At 44.0% G+C, this 12,634-nt stretch overlaps 1 protein-coding gene and 1 pseudogene across 2 annotated transcripts in view; both read left to right on the plus strand.

Moving 5' to 3' along the window:
* Nucleotides 1–5,880: 5,880 nt before the first annotated feature.
* sfxn5b (sideroflexin 5b) overlaps nucleotides 5,881–12,634 on the plus strand; it is a 30,836-nt gene continuing 24,082 nt past the window's right edge. The window contains exon 1 of one of the 2 annotated variants that reach the window (XM_088343553.1): nucleotides 5,881–6,019. In XM_088343553.1, coding sequence (XP_088199679.1) covers nucleotides 5,963–6,019 — 57 coding nt within the window. In that variant the 5' untranslated portion in view covers nucleotides 5,881–5,962. The remainder of the gene's footprint in view (nucleotides 6,020–12,634) is intronic. The other variant, XM_088343554.1, reaches the window with a different exon arrangement.
* Nucleotides 10,366–10,511, plus strand: LOC148360120 (5.8S ribosomal RNA; annotated as a pseudogene).

The following is a 12,634-nucleotide window of genomic DNA, read 5'->3' on the forward strand; positions in this document are numbered from 1 at the left end:
TTAGGAACCCTTGTTGTTTTATTGATTTGAATATCTTTATCACTAATTATTGGAACACCAGATTTGTTTGGTAAGCTTATTGACCCTTGACCAACATACACAGGCGAAGCCAATCATGAGAAAAGGGTATTTAAGGTGGCCAGTTGCATCTTCTCTGAAGAGTGGCAACATGGGAGCTTCAGAACAACTGTCAAAAGAGCTGAAAACGAAGATTGTTCAACATCATGGTTTAGGCGAAGGAAGCAAAAAGATTTCAGCTGTCACCTTGGTCTCTCAGGAACCGTCCTCTCGTGGTTCAGATCCTACCTCTCAGATAGGACGCACTGTGTTAAATATGGCGAAATGACATCTGAGCCCTTTAATGTTACCTGCGGTGTTCCGCAGGGTTCAGTGCTTGGCCCCCTTCTTTTCAGCATTTACATGCTTCCATTAGGTGATATTATTCGCAAGTACAATATCAGCTTCCACTGCTACACAGACGACACTCAACTATATCTTCCGTTGGAGGAATCTCCCACACTAAACTGTGGAAATTTGGAGGCCTGCCTCATTGAGATAAAAGAGTGGATGTCACTCAATTTCTTGCGTCTTAACTCTGAAAAGACCGAAATGTTAGTCTTTGGTCCATCTAAATGCCGTGACTTATTCTCAAAAACTGCTGTGAACATTGACAAATGTCACATCACACAGAGTGACTCAGTTAAAAATGTAGGTGTCATATTTGACCCTGATCTATCCTTTGAAACGCATGTAAAGAAAATTACTAGAACCGCTTTCTTCCATCTTCGTAACATTGCTAAAATCCGTTCAATACTGTCTCAGTCGGATGCGGAAATTATAATTCATGCGTTTGTTACCTCCCGTCTCGATTACTGTAATGCACTACTCTGTGGTCTCCCGAAGTCTAGAATCAAGTCTCTTCAGCTGGTACAAAATGCCGCAGCGAGGCTTTTAACTAGGACAAAAAAGTACGATCACATCACACCGATTTTGGCTAACCTGCATTGGCTCCCAGTTAGCCTTAGATGTGATTTCAAGGTTCTTTTAGTATTATACAAAATCATACATGGACTTGCTCCCTCTTATCATTCAGATCTGACTTCCCCCTATGTTCCGGCCCGAAGCCTACGATCTGAGACTGCCGGTCTGCTGGTGATCTCAAGAGCAAAGAAGTGTTCTGCTGGTTCGAGAGCGTTCTCCATCCGGGCACCGGTGCTGTGGAATGCTCTTCCCCCTGAGATCCGATCTGCAACCTCAGTGGAAATGTTTAAATCTAAGCTTAAAACTCACTTCTACTCTATAGCATATGAATAACCTACTCTTTTCGTCGGCTCCAGAACAAGGGAATGTATGATAATATTCTGAAAAATAGTCTGGGTAATATAGTGTCATGATCGGTGAAGCCCTTTGAGACTCTTTGTGATTTAGGGCTATACAAATAAAAATGACTTGACTTGACTTGACTTTCCACTGTGAGGATCATTGTGAAGAAATGGAAGAACACAGGCACAGTTGTAGTTAAGGCCCGGAGTGGCAGGCCAAGAAAATTCTCAGGTGATTCAATCCCTTAATAGGTTAATATGGGCACAATTTCCTGTGGTGTGTTTTGGGCAAGTATAGCCTGGTGGTGCTCATTCCTCTCCAGGCTAACAAATTTGTATGTGAGCTCCATTTCCAGGGATGTGTCTTGGGTAAGTATAACCTGGTGGTGCTAGGCTAACAAATGTTTCTACCTGGTCTTGAACGAGGGACTTTTCACATGCTAGGTAAATGTGCTAATCACTGCACTACAGATACACATGGAATCAAGTTTGAGAATTAGATTCAAACAACCAGTAATACAGATCATTTAAATAAAAAAAAAAACCATAAATATACAAAACGCAAAGTCCTTGTCTGGACAAAGACCCCAACAAAGCGCACAAAATGTCATAGCTTCCAAATTTGGTTTTCGACCATATATGATGAATGGATCATGCATACCTGTCAACCTCCACGTCTCCATGCCCTTACAAAACTCGTATTTTCCCTTACAAAATACAAATTACCGTAATCTTAAACCATATTTTTTTTTCAAACGTGTTTATTTATGTAGCTCAACATGTTATATTGTTCATGTGTTTCGTTATATATATTGTTAATCAACATTTTGTTGTGAGATACTGAGTTGCTCGACATGAATGAGGTTTATTATAAAAAAAAGTTAAAAAATGAAGTCGCTTGGACGTTCACTGTAGAAGGAAAAAATACATGCAAATATAATTTAGTAGGATAATACATTTTCTTAATCAAATTATGAATTCATTTTTGAGTAAAATTATTGTTGGTAATATACGGATTAAAGGGATAACCACAAACCTGTCTTTTTTCATTTTCTCCTTTTATACTTCCTTTTTTTCTTCACTTCTTTAAACAACCTATTAATTCGTAATATAATGCATCAAAGCAAGTGAGCCGTTTGAGAGCCGGCTCTCTTTAATGAGTTGATCCGAAAAAGCCGGTTCTCTAAAAAGAGACGGACTTCCTTTCACTACATAACTACCACAGGAAATCCAATGTTTTTTAAGACCGCGTGTATTTCAAATTTACTCAATCAACCCCGCCTGTTGTTTTCGGATCAGAAGGACCATAATTGACAAATTTGCGTTTTTCCGTACAGATTTTTTTGTACTTAAAATACATAATATACGTACTTTGTACGGCAAAAACGTGCAGGTTGACAGGTCTGATTATGGAACCTATATTACAGGGTTGGGTAGGGTTACTTTAACTGGATTACTCTCAATTACTTTTGGATTACTCCAATACCAAACATGCTAATAAAAGACAAAAGAAACTAAACATGAATAAAATGATGACTCACAACACGTGGTAAGCTTTCTCTCCTGGCTTTGATCTCTTTGATCTCCGGCAAAACTAACATCAAATGCGACAGAAACAAAATGAAAATAAATCCAAACAGCTTGCCAACATCATTTTTGCCCTTCCATGTATTCCGTTACTCCCCAATGCTGCACAAAATTTAGTCATTTTATTCATATTTAGTTTCTTTTGTCTTTGATTAGCATATTTGGTATTGGAGTAATCCAAAAGTAATTGAAAGTAATCCAGTTCAAGTAACCCTACCCAACCCTGTGTGTACTTAACTCATGTAGCCACAATATTATTTCTATTTGATTTTCGATTGCAAACAGTTGAGACATTTGACCGCTAGATGGGGCCCTCGTTTTAATGTTCCTTATTGATAGAATCGAGTTGAATTACATTAGAAAAGCAAAACAATCACGTTTTTCTCTTTTCCAATGAGTCGACTATTACTTTAATAAATAAAATGTTTATTTAATTGCAATGTTATTATTGATTATAGTCTACTTAGGGTTTTTGTGTTTATCCTATGTTTGTGAGCGTGTTCTTTCCTCCCTCTCATCTATGACCTTGAAAATATAATAAATCACCTGCCTGGGAAGAAATATAGGGATCGATTCAGCACTGCTTACAAAATGGATTAGCTTGTAAAAAGAGAACTACTCAGAATGTTAAAGAGACAGTGTGTATTTTTTAGCGCCTCCAAGTGGCAAAAAAACTAAATTTATTGAAAATGCATAAACTACTATATAATCATGCCGTAAAAGAAAAAAACCCTGCTCCTTTGGCGCCAACTGCCTTGGAATCCGATTGGCTAACGGTCAGTATTTGAACCGTCGTCTGTCACCTGTTGTCAGTCCGTCTGCGAACCTCAGTTTACTCTAGGCAAGCTTTTCGACCCTGACTCACTCCTGTTTTTGCTCCCGTCTGTTTCCCGACTCATTTTTTGATTTTGACCACGTTTTGCTCTCCTGTTTGCATGTATATGACATCGCTGTTTTCCATCTGCTTGGAGGTCATGAGATTAAACCTCATGTGTGGAGTTTGCATGTTCTCCCCGTGCTTTCTGCGGGCAGTGGGCAGGGGACACCCTCAACTGGTTTACTCATCTTCATTCATGCAATGTTTGCGTTGCGTCCTCTGCTAAAAGCCACATGAACTCCTCTTTCCACGATGCTTTTAATGTACGTTTACGTTTTGTAGCGTCATCAATTTTGTTAGCTTCTTTTGAATCTTTCTTCTGGGGCTGAGGTTTTTCGCTTGATTCCTAACCACTTATCCATTTTTCTCGTGTTCTCTGTGCGTCCACTTTGGAAAATGATATGCAAATGCGCGACCTTATAACGCTCGGGAAAGTCCGGAAGCACGAAGCTATTCAAAGCTAGTGACCCGTTTTTTCCGTACTCGACACTGCCATCGCTCGCCACGGAAGTGCCACTTCCGCGTTCAGAGCGACCTGCTCCCCGCGACCAGCGATCACCGGATCGTGTGTGCAATCCTTTCCTTTCTCCCCAATAAAACTGACAGAAACGTACGCAAGTGGGTCCTGTCTCTGTTCTGGTCCTGACATTCTAAGGGTACCCGAAAACCTCAAAACGCCTGCCAGTAAACAGAGAAGGAAAACAATGTGTTTTGGTCACTTGGAGTCGCCGTAGTTTGTATTCTTTCTCGTCTTCAGTTGCATTACACAATGCAGCGACATCTAGTGGTCAATTAATACACACCTTTAGACCCCCCCCCCCAGTAAATTCATCAACTACTTTTATGTATTTGTTCACTGTTTATTTTGTTCCTGATTTCATTACCAATGTAGTATTTAGCACATTTTAGTGGTCATAAAACAAACTATATATTTTAAAAATAAGAAAAAAACAATATTGATTAAAATAATAAGAAGTTATACACAAACTGTCATATGAGCATGCGTTTTTATTAAATATTATACACAAAAGTCTGAAAGCTTACATGTTTTTACATAGCACAATCCTCACCGAAAGGGAGCAGACATATTTATCTGCCATCTTGCTGCTACGGGTACCTAAAAACCTCAAAACGGTGCGATTTGGTCACTTTGTGTCTACTGTAGTAGGCTTTGTATCATTCCTGTGTTTTTTAGCACTTGATTTTGTTAGCACTACACTATAGAGGGACCTCTAGTGGTCAAGTAATGTTTAGCCTCTCTTTACGACATTTCCCTCACTATACGACACCAATGCCAAATTATTTTGTGACCACAATACTTTCCCTTTTAATATTTGATGCCTTCAACGATTATTGATAGAAGATGGACTAGTACATTGGAAAGAAAGAAAAAGATAGAGAAAGGAATAAGAGAAAGAAGATGGGAAAAGGAGAGAGGGTGGGACAAAGAAAGAGAAAGAGAGAGAGAGTGTGAGAAACAAAAGAGATGAAAAGAGAAGTAGTGGAAAGAGGAGGGAGGAGAGAAAAGGAGATGAAGAAAGAAATCCAAAGAGAAATAGAAAGAGAGAAGGAGAGAAAAGAAGAGACAGGGCGAAGGGGGGGGGGGAGAGAGAAAGAAAAGAAAGGGAAAAGGACAGAGAGAGAGAAAGAGACGAAAAGGAACAAAGGAAGAGAATAAGAGAGACACAGGGAGTGAAAGAGAGAAAAAGGGCGGGAGAGAGAGAAATACAAGTACAGCATCTTTGTCCGAGGCACTTGGCTTTGGCAACATCAAGTAGACGTAATTCAACCTGCAGCTCGTTTTTCTCTTGCGCTTCTCTAAGCGTTGTCTTGCGGGCCGCCTGTTTGACACCCCTGATCTAAATTTTAAAGATTTTTTCCCCTATATAGTTCACATTTTTATCTTTTACATCTCCGGGCTCGATATAAAAACGAGCAAAGCGCAATCGATCGCTGCGGTTACGCAACAGCGTCATCGATCAAAATTGGGAGGTGTAGTCACGCTCCGTTGCCACACTAGTGACGGCTGGCGGGCATAGAACTCCCTTTCCCAGAAAGCATTGCGGGCTCCCCTCCTCTCCCGCCCTTCCCTCCTCCTCGCACTACTTTGGAGTTGCCAGTACTTGCAGACGCGAGCTTCATAAATATTTACCAAAAACAACAAGGAGAATCTGTCATGGCGGAAACGGAGGCTTGTCCTGCTTTCCGCCTCGGGGAGTCGCGATACGACCAGGTGAGATGTTTTATCTCTCTTATCTGATTGAGATATTTGTTGTAAAGCCGAGGGGAGGAAAAGGGGGGGGGGGTCTTCGGTTGGGAAAACAGCCTCGGCAGCTTCATCTTCTTCCCCTTCTTGGCTCGAGATGCTTCAAAATCTTTTGAGAACTTTTTTCCCCTTCCTTCCAACTCGCAGTTGAACTACTTTGTTTATTACAGAATTATGAACTGTCACAAGAAACCAAAGAGGCTTAACGAGGAAAGTAGTCCATTAAATAGATGGGTCATGCTAATTATTAGGCCTATTATTGCAAGGATTATCACGACTATTATGTTTATTGTTGGTATTATTATCATTATCAACTATATCCATTATCTGCACCGCTTATCCCCAGTAGGGTCGCCGGGGTGCTGGAGCCCATCCCAGCTATTTTCGGGGAGTGGGCAGGGGACATCCTGAACTGGTTGCCAGCCAGTCGAAGGGCACACAGGGACACACAATTCACTCATGTTTGCTAAATAGCTAAAAATTCACACCTAGTGACAATTTGGACCGGCCAATTAACCTGACATGCATGTCTTTGGAATGTGGGAGGAAACCGGAGTGCCCGGGGGAAACCCACGAAAGCATGGGGAGAACATGCAAACTCCACACAGGACCTTATATGTGCCGCACACGCGCTAACCACTGCACCGCCGTGCTGCCCGTTTTTATTGTTAATATCATTATCAACTATACCCATTATCTGCACCGCTTATCCTCAGTAGGGTCGCGGGGGTGCTGGAGCCCATCTCAGCTATCTTCGGGCAGTGGGCAAGGAACACCCTGAACTGGTTGCCAGCCAGTCGCAGGGAACACAGGGACAGACAATTCGCTCGCTTATTCACACCTAGTGACAATTTGAACCGACCAATTAACCTAACATGCATGTTTTTGCAATGTGGGAGGAAACCGGAGTGCCCGGAGGAAACCCACGAAAGCACGGGGAGAACATGCAAACTCCACACAGGAGGTTCGATCTCATGACCTCAGAACTGTGCCGCACACACGCTAACCACTGCGCCGCCGTGCTGCCCGTTATCATTTATGATATCATTATAAACTATACCCATTATCTGCACCGCTTATCCTCAGTAGGGTCGCGGGGGTGCTGGAGCCCATCCCAGCTATTTTGGGCAGTGGGTAGGGGACACCCTGAACTGGTTGCCAGCCAGTTGCAGGGAACACAGAGACATTCAAACCGAGGGACAATTTGGACCGACCAATCAACCTGAAATACATATTTTGGGATTGTGGGAGGAAACTGGAGTGCACAGGGAGAACATGCAAGAAAGGTTGGTAGCTGGATATGATCCCATGACCTCAGAACTGTGCCGCAGACCCACTAACCACTCATCCGCTGTGCCATGTTATTATCAACTACACATCTATTCTTATTGCTATTGTTGACCGTTGTTATATAACTGTAACCATCATATTATGCAAATCCATCATAATCTGGACCTATATTTATAAAAAAAAAACAATGAGGAGAATAAATATGTTGGTGAGGATGGTAAAAACAAAAATGAAATAAATGGGGATACAATCACTTAGACATACATTGTTAAAAGAACTCAAAACAAAGGTACTGCTGTAACAGTAAATATATTCTAATCAATATATAATAACTCAGTTTGATATAACCAATCAAAAAATTGTCACACATGAATTGTGTTTGCCTGAGTATTTTCTATACAGCCCTTTGAGACTTCTTGTGATTAAGGGCTATACAAATAAACATGACTTGGCTTGACATACCCGCACATCTCAGAGTTAGGGTAGACAAGCGGGAGCTTGATGCTGGAGGCATCTGGCTCAAGCTCGTACCTTGTCCTTTCAATGCAAAGATCAGCACACTTCAGTGTTCTTGTTTGCCCGCGTCCCTGCGTTCTAGACGCATCATTTTTACCGGGGACGCATTGGGTCGAATCAACGTGCGTCCCCGGGACGCAACTTTTTTGACACAAAATTGTCATTATTACCCGATTACTTTTTTTTTTTTAACAAAGATTTACCGCACTCCAAACTTTTCGTCAGGCAGATCCGCCATTGTTGTTTTGGTCTCGCGGTTCGAGTTTTCGTCTGCTCGCCGATCTCGGCAAACGAAATCTCATCGCATCGAGATTACGTCATTGTTGTTGTGGTTGTCGTCGAGGGAAGGTGAAGGCTAAGTATGCCTCCGAAAAAACAGTATCAGGTGAAAATCAACACAAAATTGGTAATTTCTTTAGTGTCAGTAATCAGTCGAAATCTAACGCAGAAATTGATAACAATGTCAATAATTCCAGCAAGGAAAAACAACGGAGAAATTCTTCAGAAGATCGCGAAGGCAAGGAAAACATGTGTGTTGAAGTGAATGATTCGATGAAAGAAAATACTGTGTACAAAAGAAAACTCCTAGCAAGAAAAGGACTTTTCGGCCAAAATGGACTAACTTGTATTCCTGGTTACGCTGTGAGGAGGGTGATAATGGATTGGACCTTGAGATCTCTGTCGGGACCCATAGATTTTTGAGCATGCGAGTCCCTGGGACCCATCACTTTTCACAGGTAAAATGAACACTGCACTCATCAATGGTGGTCCTGCTGCCTGGGGGCGGACCCCCTTAGGAAGCAGGTCCAGAGATACTTGTATGACAGACAACACACACCACATAGCAGTCAGTTTCACCATGAGAACTCAAGAGGTAATAGATACTCTAATTATATAACATGCTAAAAATGCATGGAGACAGCAATGATGATAATGATAATGGTAAAAAAAAGTGATGGAAGTAGTAATGATGATAATGATGTTCATGAAGAGAGACTGTATCCGATGTTTTTTAATTTGCGTTATTTACTTGTGAGTCTCCTAAACCTCCTCAGCCCTACAGGCACGCTTTTTATTTTATTTTACTTGTTCGGCTCCAGTGAGAGTGTTTTTTTTTCCTGAGCCAATGGCACCCCAATCTTTCTGCCAACATTGTACTTCCACTCAGACCCGTGGATCGGGACTACTTTTACAAATAAGGAGAACATCAAACCAAACAAATAATTTAAGGGCAAAACGATTTGCGCAAGTAAAATTTTAAACATCAATACGTTTTGTGTTTAATCTGCCGTCTCCTCCCTCCTCTGCATCCACCAGCTACTACACCTGACCAGCTCAAGTCACGTCACACCAAAAGTTTCATTTTTCCTTTTCATGAATATTTATTTACAATGTTATTTAATCACATGCATGTCTGTTACACAGAAGTAGTACTTACTCTATACTATTTTGCTATTTTACTGTTTTTATCTAGGGAACCTGGGCTTCAGAATGCATTAGCTATTATCATGGGTCACTATCCCCCGCGATCCCCACTTCAGATTGGATCATTGTCATTTTACTTCAAGTGCTATTGTGAAAGTCGAGTGGCACCAGTTTTATAATTTCCTAACCCCCAAAAACACTGAAAACATCACCAGTCCAGCCTACCTGTAACTCAAAACAATAAAAAGCGGGTCGGTTTTTCGGTAGTTAATTAAAAACAGTGTCAAAAAATGATTGATGGCCTCCATCTCGCCTTTCAGATTGATGAGCTGCTTCCCTTCCCATGAATGAAGCCCATTACTCAATTTTCTAGAGCTGCAAATGAGCGACGAAACATTTGCATCGGTCAGCTTCAGGGAGAGTAGCGACCTTCATCTCGATTTCTGTTTCATGTTTTTTCGCTGATTCATCAACAAAGAGGAGAAACTCGCAGGAATTATTTACAGCGTGTCGCTCCGAGCAAAGTCCATAGAGGACAGTTGAGGACATTAGTTAACTTGGCGTGGGAATTTGGAGCGTTCGGGGGAAACTAAACATCAACCAAAAACAGAAAAACCCGAGATTTGCGATTACCAGTACCGATACCAGGTATTCCTATCAGGCCGATACCGCATTTGATTGCATTCTCCAGAGCAGCCGATACATGTGCATGCGTTTGATTGGGAAACTAGGATTTCAAAATCAAAAGTAGCTGAAATTTGTTTTTGATTCTTGTATCATGGCTACTAGCTAAATATACCAGAAGTCCACAAAAACGGCGGAGGTAGCTCCCGGGCCGGGCGACGGAGTGAGTTCGGCGGACGCGGCGTCACACGGCGCGACGCGAGAAAAGGCGGCGGGCGTGCGCGGGACCCCGGTAACTGTCGGTGTCGTGCGTATCGTGCCCGAAAGTACCCGCGCCGCGGGTTAGGGGCTCGCTCACAGGAGCGACCGAACGGCACCCGCGGTGCGGCGCAGGTATAAACTCTGTCGTGAATTTGTCTCCGATCGTCCCGGGCGGACGTAAAATCGCCGAGCTGTACGACTCTTAGCGGTGGATCACTCGGCTCGTGCGTCGATGAAGAACGCAGCTAGCTGCGAGACCTAATGTGATTTGCAGCTGCGATTGGCTGGCAACCAGTTCAGGACGTCCCCTGCCCACTGCCCGGAGATGGCTGGGATGGGCTCCAGCCCCCCCGCGACCCTAATAAGGATAAGCGGTGCAGATAATGAGATGAAATGAGATTTTCTTTTTGAAGGGGCGTCGCTACTTCGCAGATTTTCACTTTTTGCGGGTGGTTTTGGTCCCCATTAACCTGGTGTAAAAAATAATAATTAAAAAAAAAACATTTTTTTTTATTTTTTTTTCTTTTTGAAGGGGCGTCGATACATATACTGATTATTAGAATTGTAATGAAGCCGATAATCAATATTTGGAGCCGATATTAATTTGCTGTGAAAGCTTAAAAACTGGCCTAGGACATTTTTAATAATGCAAAAAGAACGAATATGTCACGGTCGCCTTGGTGACCAGTCTGCCCCGCCCTCTGGGCAACAGCTGAAGCAGTTTCCACTAATTGTGTGTCTGATTTAAGGCTGCATTGTGGGCTCTGCGGTTGCGGGTTCATCATTAATACTCATTATTCACAATCCCGGTCTGTTATGCCTTGTCCTGTTTTAGTCTGTTATGCCTTGTCCTGTTTTAGTCTGTTATGCCATGTCCCGTTGAGTTCGTGCCGGAGGAACTCTGTATTGTTCTGTTTTGCCCCGGAGTATTGGGCGACTTTTATTTTATTAAATAAAACCTATGGATCGTCAACGCATTTGAGTTCTCCCTTCATGCCTCCTGCCTCCGTTCTGGTCCGGTCACCTTCCACGCCACCACGCCATTTCGTGACAGAATGAACCCGTCAACAAAGAGAACTCAGCGAACGATCCCAGCGCGACTTGGGGAGAGCTGGAGAGCGCAGTTCGGCAGGCGCCTACTGAGTTGGCCTTCCCTGCTCGTTCGAACCACGGCCCCGCCCGTCGTGGCCCTTGCTGTGCCTCGAATCGACTCCCGGGAGGAATTGACGCCTGCCTGTTCGACTCTCATGCCTGCCTGCCCGACTCCCGTGCCGATTGCCTGCTATTCCGTCTCCCCTGCGTGCCAGCCCGACTCCGACTCCCAAGCCTGCCTGTTCGACTCCCATGCCTGCCTGTTCGACTCCCATGCCTGCCTGTTCGACTCCCATGCCTGCCTGTTCGACTCCCATGCCTGCCTGTTCGACTCCCATGCCTGCCTGTTCGACTCCCATGCCTGCCTGTTCGACTCCCATGCCTGCCTGTTCGACTCCCATGCCTGCCTTGAGTCTCCCTGTACTGATTTTGTTCAGTCTTTCCTGTCCTGTCTTGTCTGTTCTGAATCTGTTCCCCCTGAGTCTGACTCTTCTGAATCTGTTCCCCCCTGAGTCTGACTCTTCTGAATCTGTTCCCCCCTGAGTCTGACTCTTCTGAATCTGTTCCCCCCTGAGTCTGACTCTTCTGAATCTGTTCCCCCCTGAGTCTGACTCTTCTGAATCTGTTCCCCCCTGAGTCTGACTCTTCTGAATCTGTTCCCCCCTGAGTCTGACTCTTCTGAATCTGATAACCCCCTGAGTCTGACTCTTCTGAATCTGATAACCCCCTGAGTGCGACTCTTCTGCATCGGCCTGACCTGAGTGCGACTCTTCTGCATCGGCCTGACCTGAGTGCGACTCTTCTGCATCGGCCTGACCTGAGTGCGACTCTTCTGCATCGGCCTGACCTGAGTGCGACTCTTCTGCATCGGCCTGACCTGAGTGCGACTCTTCTGTAGAGGCCTGTCCTGTTTACCCGTTCTGATTTTGCCTGTTCTGATTTTGCCTGTCCTGTTTACCTGTTCTGATTCTGCTCTGATTTTGCCTGTCCTGTTCTCGTCAGTTCTGCCTGTCTGTTATCCCCTGTCCAGCTTGCCCGCCGGACCCCCCCCTGCCGAGCGCCGATTCCGATCCGCCCGACGCAGATGGCGCCTGTCTCTCCCCGTTCCTGCGTGTTCGGAGGAGGGAGCGGGGTTGCCCCAATCGTGAGCGTCGAACCATTCCGGGGCGTGAGGTTGTAATTTTTTCTTTTTTGGGACCTCGGGAGCTGTCCCTTAAGAGGGGGGCTCTGTCACGGTCGCCTTGGTGACCAGTCTGCCCCGCCCTCTGGGCAACAGCTGAAGCAGTTTCCACTAATTGTGTGTCTGATTTAAGGCTGCATTGTGGGCTCTGCGGTTGCGGGTTCATCATTAATACTCATTATTCACAATCCCGG

This window comes from Urocampus carinirostris, chromosome 9 (genome assembly GCF_059441175.1).
Source record: "Urocampus carinirostris isolate Australia breed hairy pipefish chromosome 9, RoL_Ucar_1.0, whole genome shotgun sequence".
NCBI lineage: Eukaryota > Metazoa > Chordata > Actinopteri > Syngnathiformes > Syngnathidae > Urocampus > Urocampus carinirostris.